The 12,071-nt window shown below is 39.1% G+C and overlaps 1 protein-coding gene across 1 annotated transcript in view; it reads right to left on the bottom strand.

The window, feature by feature from the left end:
- Nucleotides 1–12,071, bottom strand: part of lrp1bb (low density lipoprotein receptor-related protein 1Bb) — a 219,538-nt gene that overhangs the window by 15,536 nt on the left and 191,931 nt on the right. Inside the window, exons 69-83 of the mRNA XM_070914847.1 lie at nt 11,575–11,707; nt 10,631–10,737; nt 10,267–10,399; nt 9,754–9,876; nt 9,428–9,550; nt 7,558–7,701; nt 7,140–7,274; nt 5,958–6,077; nt 5,554–5,795; nt 4,929–5,152; nt 4,072–4,178; nt 2,682–2,798; nt 2,237–2,410; nt 784–909; nt 172–336 (exon numbers count right to left, since the gene is read on the bottom strand). Coding sequence (XP_070770948.1) covers nt 172–336; nt 784–909; nt 2,237–2,410; nt 2,682–2,798; nt 4,072–4,178; nt 4,929–5,152; nt 5,554–5,795; nt 5,958–6,077; nt 7,140–7,274; nt 7,558–7,701; nt 9,428–9,550; nt 9,754–9,876; nt 10,267–10,399; nt 10,631–10,737; nt 11,575–11,707 — 2,173 coding nt within the window. The remainder of the gene's footprint in view (nt 1–171; nt 337–783; nt 910–2,236; nt 2,411–2,681; nt 2,799–4,071; nt 4,179–4,928; nt 5,153–5,553; nt 5,796–5,957; nt 6,078–7,139; nt 7,275–7,557; nt 7,702–9,427; nt 9,551–9,753; nt 9,877–10,266; nt 10,400–10,630; nt 10,738–11,574; nt 11,708–12,071) is intronic.

Below are 12,071 nucleotides of genomic sequence, written 5' to 3' on the forward strand. Positions count from 1 at the left end.
TATTCACACATACTGAATGCTTAAGTATTAGTGATGATAATTTCACAAACTTTTGAGAAATAAATGTTACTGTAGAGATTAATCAACATGGGTGACAAAAACAGAAACACCACTGCAACCCCTGCAGCCCTGCAGGAACTGCGGATGTTTGATATTTTGAAGTGGACTTACCCAGAGGTGAGCCCATGCAGGTGCCTCCATTTAGGCAGTAGTCAGTACAGTGGTTGACCTCACAGCGCTCCCCTGAAAAGTCAGGCCAGCAGTAGCACCTCCAGTCTCCTTTCTCATTGGCTAAGCAGCGGCCTCCGTTCTCACAGGGGGGACGGCACAGTTCACCTTCACAACAGCAAAGCCCATATCACTTACTGTGCTGTAGTGTGCAGCAGTCAATCACATCTCTGAGTGTTATGCTGCTAATGTCAGACAGTAACAACAGCAGAGGTGTGAACCTGAGTTTCTGAGTAAAAACTGCATGCAGGAGGTGGCACCAAATATTCACAATGCAGTGTGTTTTGGTCCCAGCTATGAACAACTATACATGCATGCTTAAATTCTATTAAATAAAATAAAATAGAATACTATCTATTAGTGCTATAGTTTCCAATGCTGTCAAGAGTGTATATCAAAATATCAAAATCTCTTCAAAGTGAGAATTGTTTCTGATTATCATGGCACAAGCAAGGGTTTCCACCTATGAGCCACAGTGTACCATCATCGGTGCTGCCAAATCATACAACAACAAGCCATCTTAACTGTGGCATGAAAACGCAAGAGTAGGCCTACCTGAGATGGTGACATCACTGCAGGTGCCATTGACCAGCACCTTCCCCTCTGGACAGGAACATCTGGCACCCGTCGGGTTGAGCAGACACATGAAGTCACAAGACATTCTCAGGCATGGATTTGATGCTGTGGAGAAAGTAAAAAAGAGCCAAGAAAATAATCTGTCAGTCTGGCCTGAGATGAGAAAGACCAATTTGTTTGTAATTTCTCAGAGTTATTTCAAGTGTTGTAATTTCAGTTTTGAAGGGTGTTGTTTTCTTGAAGCCCAGAGAGGCACAAGGCTAAAGCATATGAATAACTTCACACAAGCCTCATCTCCAGACTGAATAATCAACGCTTGTGGAACATGTTAAGAACTTCCCTTTGTCTAATTGATTAGCGGCACTTTGAAGTGCTCTTCTCGCTGCAACCTACAGTGGGTAGACAAAATAATGCAAACATCTCATGAAAAAGTACAAAATTACAGACACTTTCACAAAGATGGGTTGTATTAGGTTCAATACTGATAATCAGCATGTGTAGGCTATGAAAGAGGTCTTAAAATAAGTCTACCGTATCCAAACTGCCGGTGCATTAGACACGAAAGTGCTGCATTGATAAAATGGATCTGCTATTGTGATTAAGAGGTAACGTTATTTTTTGATGAAATTACTACACAATATATGTCTGTGACAAGTCATTAATGGTTACAATATTGGTACATATAGTATATACTAAAAATAATCAGTGCTCAGATGTCTTACACAACACACAAGAGGATGAAAGCTAAGAACTAATTTAAATGGTTGTTAGGGTTTTGTTGAAGATATCAGGCCTTCATGTCATAGCTTTTTGCAGGCTGCCTTCTTCTTCATCTTCTGCCCACACACTACACAGTACACACCACACGGCTCGCCTAATGAGTCTCTGGAGAATGGAACAGCTGCCCTTTAAGTGAAAAACTGACCAAGACTGAGCTGTCTGATGCTCTATAACCATTAACACCAGAGATGTAACAAATAACTGAAGTTGGCCTACTACAGTGAGAGGAAGGACATGGTTATATTGATTGACTGTGTCTCAGGAAACAGATGGGTGTCTTTTATGTCGCACACCTGAAACAGTATAGTCACATCTCAATGAGAGCAGAGAAATGATAATGTCAATATAACTTTGAATATAATTTAAACAAAGTAAAAAATGTCACAAAAAATAAAAAATCTATAAACACACCCTGAAAACTAACAAAAACTAAACTGGAACAGAAATATATAATCAAAATATAAATATAAATGAAAACAATTAAAACATTTAAAATGAAAAATGTTAAAACTATACTTATCCTGTTAGGGGCCATTCTGAGTTTGTAATCTCTATAATTCCTCTCTGTAATTCCCCAAAATAAATGTTATGCATATGGCATGCATACGTGTTGCTTCATACTAAAAGAGGCTGATTGTCAAGACAAACTCACCATCTTGCTGTTTGTAACGGTGGGATATCAAAACATTAGTGGTCTTCTCCATCCCCAGATTGAGAAATTCCACCGACTGTTTTCCGTACTTGTGAATCTTAAAGACCTCATGTTTTAGTCCAGTTCCATAGATGTAGTCTTCAAATATATCAATCCTGTATGGCTGGGAAATTCCTGCAGATCCAGCAGAGAAAAGAAAGCAGACAACATCAATTAACCCCTTCAGAACACTTGCAGCCTTGGGTTAATGAAAGTTGATGTCCTGTGGCGGATAGAAGAAGCAACAACATGCAGTGTGGGCGGCTTGATCTGAACATTGTTTAGAAACTTACTAAGCAGTCTTATTGTTGCAATTGTTTGATAAAAAGTTGAGGGAACCAAAGTACAGCATTAATAATATGTGTTTAAAAGAAGAAGTTGTGCTTTGTTTTCCAGTTGGCTTTACCGTGTCTGTCGCCGATTGTCACCAGAGGGTCCGAGCCATCCAATCTCATGCTCCCTATCTGTGAGAGCTCGGGATCTGCCCAGTATAATCGTTGGTTAAAATAATCGATGGCCAGCCCTGTGGGAGGATGAAGGAAAGAGATTTATCTACCTGACAAATTACACAGGGATCATCACGGAATCCCTAAATGCAGGAGCCCTTGAGGTCAGAATCGTTATACGTATGTATCAACAGGATGTGGAGACAGGATTTCTTTTCTTTCTGTCCCCCTCTGGCTGTTTGCATTCAACGTTTGCCTTGCTTGTGTCAATATAACATAGAAGATCTACCATCTTGCTGTGCACTGCACCTTTGATGAGTGTAGGCGTGCCTATGTTACGCTCATTTTTACTTTCTCCCAAAAGTCTGACTGGATAATTGAGCACCTGGCTGGGGCGTTTAAGTAGGTTTGCGTTTTTTCCACAGATGATGAATTCCTCTTTCTGTGACCAAGATGGAGCATGGGTCCATTGAATTAAAGGAGGCCAAAGCAGCTCTTCAAAACTAGATCAGCACTAAGTGTCTCCCTATAGACACACCAACAAATTCCGAGTGGCTGTAAAGTATTCCTTACATTTCCTTGGTGTTCTTTTCTATATCTGTATATTCACCACAGTTATACAATAGTATCATAACATACTCCAAACTGGCACTTGTTCCTATGGGTCTGCATTCGGCACTATAACCAATGCATCTAAAGAAATGTAATGAGACATACAATTATAAAGCAGCTTACATCTTTCTGTGGCATTTCTTCAGTTGAACTTGTGAACTTGTGCGTGTGGATATGAGCTAATTATCAGCCAATTCAACATCTTACAGTGCTTTGTATATTTGAGGGTTTGTTATGAATTACAGAGACATACAGAGGTTACTATGGTTTCATTACTTCCTCTTCTGTGCTTGTGATGGAATAACATCCTTGCTGTGAATAACAATGTCCATTTTTATTTCTGTGGTATGGACATATATTGTATGTGAATTGTTCCTATGTGCACAGAATATTTCAATATATGGTGGTAGCATTTATATTGGAAGATTTAGAGGTGCCACTTTTTCAAGTATTGACCAACAAAACCTTAGTAAACCTTATTAAACCTGTAGCAAAGAAAATTGCAAATGTTACTGTTACCATCATGTATTTATGTTATTTAATTATTCTTTTTATTTAAGGCAGAATTTCATTTCTTTTTGTGTTACTCTTAACCTATTGCTACCTCATCACTCTTCCATTCTCAACATTATGAAAACGTTCAGTAATTATATGTACAGTCATATACGATCACTTAAGTGACCTCAAAGAGAGAGATATATACATAGCAATGTAAATAGTTTTTAAAGAAATACCTACCGGTGGGTCTCCTGAGATTTTTGTCCAAGAGCACTCTGCGTAAGGAGCCATCCATGGCTGATTCCTCTATATGAGAGTGATCACCTATAACGCTCCAGTACATCATCCTGCAACAGACCAAGAGAAATACTGTACCTCCCTGACACCATCTTCTTCTAACATATCATAGAATGTGTGCATAGAAATGTAATGTGCTATTTAATGGCCTAATGTAAGTGTAATTCCAAAACTAATGAACATTACAGACAAATAATGTTCTTGCATCTTTACTTGGCAACTAATGAAGTATTAGATGGTGATGTGGCTGATGAGAACATTTGGAAACCCTCAAGATGTGACAAGAAGATGTGAGAGTGATGTATCACAACCACATGTGGGTGTGGCGGCTTTGTTGGTGAAGGTACCTTCGATGGAGCTGGTCTGAACGTTAAGTGTTGCAATAGGCAATGTAACTTATTAAGCTACTTCCACTGCAGCTCAGTAATTTATAATATGCTTACATTTTTAATGATCATTAAGCAAGGGGTAATTGATTGATTGATGATTGTATTGAAAATTGATCCACTGACAAAAAGTAAACAGAAAAAGGTCCATGTCTTAATGTTTTTGTCATCTTTGATTTAGTATTTCATTTATATCTGTAGCTGCTTCAAATTCCAATGCTTAGCCACGAAAAGGATTTTATTGTGAAGCAACAGCATGTCTGACAAGAGTTGGTAGCTGAGGATTATTAGTGTCTCGTTTACTAATCTCCATGGTAGGAAGAAAAAACTGAATGTGCTTCCAGAACCTGTCTACAGGGCATGTGTCAGAGATGTCAGTAGGAGACTAAGAGAATAGCTATGTGCACAACTTACCCTCTGGCTGGGTTGACAGCGATGGCGTATGGCTCTCCAGCTATGTCAGTAATCAATCGGGTGCAATTTGGTCCCTTAAGTTGCCCCACATTTATGGAATATCGTAATTTAGTCCAGTGGGCTGTGTAATAGCTGAACCAGTGCATCCGAGAGTGATCAGTCCAATAAATGTTGCCTGTGATCCAATCAGCAGAAATATCTCTGGGTCGACGGAAGTCTGAACACTGCAACCAATAACAGCCACAAAGTCAGGAGCTCCATTCAACTTTTACTCATACATTGACTTTAAGTTGTGTATCATAAAAGACATACCAAGGAGACATTTAGTAGTGCAGTCTACTGTATGAAACAACTTAACATGTACGTTAATCATAAATCAGCGTAATTTCATTAGATATTGATGAGCAATTGACCAGCCATAGCACTTTTTTGCTTAATGCTTATACTTATCTGTGGTAAGAGGACATAACTAGACATATTGAAGATTATTTACACCTATAAAAATAGTTTTTATAAACAAAACACATTTTCTCTCTCAACCACTGAGTTGAGAAAATAAGCAACACACATCAAAAAATGTATACAATGTTTGAAAAAAAAAAAGTCATAGGTTAGATATACTTACAATGTTTCTGACATTTGTTTTAGTTTGACTTCTTTCTAGAGTGTCTTTGTAAAAAATCCCACCAGGGTTAAATTGGGTAGCCCAGATAAACTTTTGGTGGTGAAACAAAGCATCCATCCCGATAATGCGGGCATTGTCCTCAATGTGAGTGAGCAGTTTGTGTCCGTGGCTCTGGTTAAATGGATACACAAAACTTCGGATTTCAGTATCATTAGCTATGTAGAGCACTCGATCTTCTGGTCCTGCCCGGTGAGTCATTAATATGTAAAAAAGAAAACAAAACAAAATTTGCTGAATTCCATTTTGGGTATTTAAGCATTTTGTATTTAAGCACATTACAGTTTAACATTGTATGTATGCAGAGTACACCAAAGGATGTATGATATTAAACTTTAGGACCATACCTTTTGCTATGCAGTTGCCATTGATCTCCTTATAATTTCGGTCACATGTGCACTTAAAAGATCCTTTAGTGTTTGTGCAATAATGAGGACATGTGTCAAACTGCAGACATTCATTCATCTCTGGAAAAAAAAGACTGGTTTATTCAGAAACACGTTGCTTTACAAAAATGTTATTATATTTATTAATTATATATTGTTTTTTTATCATTGATGAAACACTTTCACGCATTCAGAGATGATAGGTGATAAATGGAAAATACTTCCCAGCACAGAACAGTGAGGCCAAGGCCAAAGCTGGCTATAGTCAGGATATGATATGCATAAGAAGGAAATACAGTATGAACCTTATTTCGATTGTCCCCATGTTAAGTGGGTGAAGAGGAAATTATATGCATGTAATAAATGATACTTTCTCTTTGCAGAGAGGTAACTACCAGGCAAAAAGCCATCAGCTGGGAAACAAGAACCAGGTCAAAGGGTTGACTAAATAATCAAAGCTTTATGCAATGTTATGAACTTTATGAAGAAGTCATAGCAAGCAAAAATGCCTTAAGGAGAGCATGTGAGTGGGAGAGGGGATTCAAACTGTGACATTTGGAAAGAAAATGTCTGTATTTGTTATTTTTTTTTACAGTACTAAAGTAACTTATGATACAATATTTCTCTGTTACCAGTATTTTATTTCATGACTCTATCCAACGTTACCTTTGTTTTAACTTGTGTTATGTACCAACATACATTCTGTTGAAGCATATCATCAGTTAATATTTTGATATCAGCATAATACTATGGGGACTGTCAGTCTGTGTGTCTTGCCAAGAGGTTCTCCACATAATGGGGAAGACTGCCAGCTTATTGTCGGGAAACTAGAGGCCTGAGTTTGACATGTTTTGACATGACTTGACACAACTGAAATAGCCACATTATTTATGTTTTCATTGCAGAGAACTGGCTTTTCGGCTCTCAGCACATGTATTTCACATCCTAATATTATTTAAAATAAAACCCTAACCCTGACAGTATTTGCAACAAAAACGTAATGCATGCCATATCTGGCTGATCTAAGGAAAATAGATTGTTAACCCACCTTTCCAGTAAAACATGTTGTAATGACTTAAGTAGCAATCCCTCTACAGTTAACTGTTACAATGGGAAAAAATAATAAAATGGATTATACATTACCTTCACATTCGCCTGACTTCTGGTTCCTCTTAAAGCCAGGTTTGCACTGACATATAGAATTAGTGTTTGTCTGGTTGCAAATTGCATCCTCTCCACATGGATTTGTTTTCTTTCCGCATACATCTCCACTGGAAACTACACATGAAGACAGGACTTTGATTATACTTCAGTCCTCTGCATCTGAGCCACCCGCTGTGTTTTTCTTTTGATGTGCAGAAGCCAACAGGGCATCATCATCTTTCATATATATACACAACACACCTCAAACATGGGCATACATATATTACCATAAATAACAAAACATCACATTTAAAACGAGGAGATTGCTGAGCTTCCTTATAACATCATGGTGACAGTCGGTACTTTTCATCTCTGCTTCTTTGATCTGTTTGTTCAAGTCAACTGGTGCTGTACTTACAGGCCTTGCAGTCTTGCTCGTCTGAGCCGCCGTCGCCACAGTCACTGAAGAGGTCGCACTGCAGCTGGATTGGGATGCAGCGCTGGTTACTGCAGGTGAACTCTGTCTTCCCACAAGGCCGAGGTCTTCCGGCCACGACCTCTGCTTCAGTACACACCGTGTCAGTTGAAAAGACAACAAGAACTCATAACGTAACCCATGCCAAATACTTGCTGCTTTCAGTTTCAAAAGATATTGTTGTGGAACCACCAATGGGGGGCAGACCTTATTGACAATTGTTTACCTATCTTACGACTTTCACTTTTACTTCACTGCATTCAAAAAAATAAATGTGATGTTGTAATGTCCCAGATTACCTCGGTTACTTGCCGCAAAACAGATACTTGTGAAAACAATATCTTTTCTTTGTGAACGTTTCAATAATAATTGATTTATAACCGTCAGTCAATTTGTAGCTGTTTTCAAAATAAAAGAGTATCACTACCACAAAGATAGCTGTTTGCTAATTATCTAGTTGCTCAGCATATTTGGTTTTTGGTCATCAATTTACTTGAATTCACCATGCAGTTTTCATCTCTCCTTGCAAAATATCCCAAAAAAAGAATGAGAGTTTGACATGCACCCCAAGCACAACAGCGAGAAGGAAGGGAAAGAACAAAATTAAGTGATGGTTGATGGAGGGAACGGTGGGATTAAGGCGAGATTGAAGGGATGGATGGAGGGAAGAAACGGTGAGAGGTAATGGAGTGAGGTAAGAGATTGATGGATGTATCAATGGAATCAGAGAGGAAGATGAATGGATGACAGGATGGATGAAAGAGTGAAAAATGAGAAGAAGAGGAAGTGATTTGTCCCTTCCTTTCCCGTCTCCGCTGTGTGATCGTTCACAGCAGGCTTGTTGAGGGAACACGTCAGGACACTATGAAAGGGCAGCGGTTATGCCTTTGGGTATATTAGAGAAAATGAAAAGCCATTTTTAACTGAAACTCAAAAAAAAAGTTAATTACACTAAATGCAGCCAGTAAATCTCCCATTGTAAACAACCTCAAGGGTGATGATTTGCAGCACATGTAGCTAACTGTTGGCAGAAATGTTAAATCTCAAATCTATTGCACGACATATTGTACCTAAAGTACGAGGCTAAAGTCAGCTCAAGGCATAGAACCCTCTGTGCATTAAGACCCCATTTCATTACATGGCATCAAAAACATTCACCAACCTGGTCAGTGTTTGACTTTAAAACAGCAAAAATATAACGTTAATGCTCCAGCTTTTGTTCAATTTGATCTCACTTGGTCAGGACCCTGTAAAGGGGTCACAAGATAAATCTAAGTGGTCATGAGATGATGAACAAGTTAGAAAACAGTTGTTTTGGATAGATTTACCTCTGATGATTGATGATTTGAGTTATACAATCTGAGATAGAAAAAAATCACTATTTCATTCAAACGTTCAACTCATTGACAAAATGTCAAAATGTGATGAGGGGTCATAAATAAACACTGCCTCTTTTCAGGGGTCACACGCTAAAAAGGCTGGGAGCCACTGGTTTAGAGGACAGTTTGGAGTTCACTATAAAGTTTTGTTTCCTGTCTTCATCAAAAAGTCCACAACCAACAGTGGTCATGGGTTGCCAAGTTCTGTCCCAGTCCCAATTAATGTTTGAAGCTTTTATCAGAATGAAACAATGTCTGCACCTCTGTGGGTCGAGGACACTTGCATCAGGGGATCATGGTTATCGAATAATAGGAGCAGAATTCTGCACTCCGTTTGATAAACTGACCATAACTTTAATAGTATTTTCACATAAAAACGTGTATACTATGTGCAGATTTAATATCAGATCTATATTGGTACATTCTGCGCTCACCACACTCTTCTTCATCTGTGTTGTCACCACAGTCATCCACTTTGTTGCAGACTTGTTCTGTGCGCAGACACACGTGATCGTTTCTGCAACGGAATGGCCTTGTAGGAGGGCAGGGAAGTTTTGCTGGAGATGAAAAGACAGAAAAAGCTAATGGATGTGTCTTTCAAAAAAAAAAAAAAAAAACACCCTAAAAAAACAACTGTGTGCAATCTTGCATGAAAAGACAATGAAATACTCCATCTCGGGGAAAAAGAAAGGTAGTGGCTTATAAAATATGCATCAGTTGTCATCAAAGGAAAGCCTTGTGAGTGACAATTTCAACCCACCACACATGTCTATGTCTTCATCCGAGTTATCTCCACAATCGTCCTTGCCGTCACACACCCACGTGTGGAGCTTGCATAAGGTGTTGTTGCAAATGAATTCATCAGCCCGGCAGAAGAAAGCTCCTGCAATTACACAGATGAGTCCCTAAGACTTTTAACACTCGAAATTAGGTAAAAAAGTACATTCAAGGTTGTATTCTAAAACTGTCAATGACATGCTTATGACGGATCACATAATGATCAAGACAGCCCTGGATCGGCTGAGTCTGAATCTATTTCTGTCTTTCATCTCATCTCACTCTGTATTAGAAACCTCTGCGACATGTGCTCTCAACTTACCCATCCTATATTATTCTCTCTTGTTTTGTAAATGCTTTGAAATGGTTCACATGGCTTATATATATGGCATATGAGAATCATTTTTTTGCCTTCAGGAATCAAAAACCCAAATATCAGTCCCCAAAAACAGCACAACACATTAACACATTCATGTGAGGTCACACTCATTCCTACCCTGGCTGCAGTTTTCCTCATCACTGTGGTCCATGCAGTCCAACACGTCATCGCAGCGCCAGCGCCGAGGGATACAGTGAGCACGGTTCAGACAGAGAAACTCATCTTCTCTGCACTCCTTCACACAGCCAATCTGCCAGCAAAGAATCACCGTAAATCATGAAAATTGTCCCTTCTAGTGATGTTGTCAGCTACAATCTGAGGAAACCAAAACACGGAATGATTCATGTTTTAACCTGGGTTGACCCATGACTGGACAACCAGCTCCTCACCATTGAACTACTGTACACTGTGAAGCTGCACTACTTCAAATACAAATTCTTCATTTGGTTGGCTTTCTTGAATCATGTAAAGCTGCACTGACCTCATCCGAGCCATCCAGACAGTTGTCATGTCCATCACACCGCAGACTGGCTGACACACACCCTCCGCTGGCACACACATACTCGTTCACGGAACATGAAGGGACTACTGAGGAAGGGCAAAGTATATCAGTCAACAGCCTACCTTTTCTCAACTAGAAATCACTCAGGTGAGACCTTTTTAGTTTCTTGTTGTCTGTGAGAACAGGTGGAAAACTCCACGTCAAGGTAATGCTGACTGAAAATGTGGCTCTTGGAGAGAAATGATTGTAACTTGTCACTCCTAAATACATTATGACGTTGTCCTGCAGGTCCGCGAGCTCATACTGTGTACTCCCTGCAGTTGAACAAAGTGCTTCACAGCACTTAACGGAATTCAACAGAGCAAATCAGAACTGAGGCCATTTCTACTCCTCCGCAAAGTTATCTCATATTATAATGCATAACGTTTCATTTTCTAGGTCTGCAATTAGCATTACAGTACATTGAGATAAGGGAGAATGTTTCTGAAGATCCCCTTTCATACTCTTTTTTTCTTCATTGTATACTTTGCAGGATGTCATTTAATGACAATGTTATCAATACGATGTCATTACATGACGTCCTGTATATGATAATCAGGCCCGTGTTAAACACATAATGGATTTATGCCTATGCAATAAGGGACACTTTGTTCTGAATACAAATTATAACCTTGAGAGGGCTTTGACACTGTTATCTCTTCAGGATAGCAATGACCTCACACAGGTCAATACTGAATCTTTCACTGAATCAAACTCTCCCAGCTGTTGATGTTGACAAGCAGAATAATAAAAAATAGTTAATTGTATGAACTCCACTCTTACAGAAAAGAAGAATATATACCAGAGAACACAAGGTTTAGGAACAGGCGTGTTCTATGCACCAATTGGTCTTTTGCAGACTAGAGGACGTTCGTTTTTTGCACCTGTTCCCTGGCAGTTTTTCTCATCTTCCCCCATCTTGCAGTCTTCTTGGCCATCACACAACCACTTCAGTGAGATGCAGAGGTTGTTGTGACACTGAAACTGGTCATCTGCACAGCGTGCCTCGCAGCTTTTCTGTGAACCAATACAGTAAAAACATAACGTAAATACATAGAAGAAAATCCCTGTCTTAATAGGATTATTATACAGTGGACATTAACTTTTAGATTAATCTGACTAGACTCTGGGACCCCACATTATGAATTACAAGCGCCATTAATGATGTAACTTTTTGAAAAGGGCTTGAAAAGCTTTAATATAAACTTGCTAGTATCTCCCAAAGCTGAAGGAATACTGTTAGAAGCATCTGTGTATGGTAGCAGAATAAAAGTTGTTCAACCTTTGAGTTTACTGTAGTACAGTCAAGGTATTAAACTATTTCTACAGGAGTACAGGACATCCTCAATCTTCACCACAGTATTCTCCCATGCTCAGGAAA

This window comes from Enoplosus armatus, chromosome 11, assembly GCF_043641665.1.
Source record: "Enoplosus armatus isolate fEnoArm2 chromosome 11, fEnoArm2.hap1, whole genome shotgun sequence".
Taxonomy (NCBI): Eukaryota; Metazoa; Chordata; class Actinopteri; order Centrarchiformes; family Enoplosidae; genus Enoplosus; species Enoplosus armatus.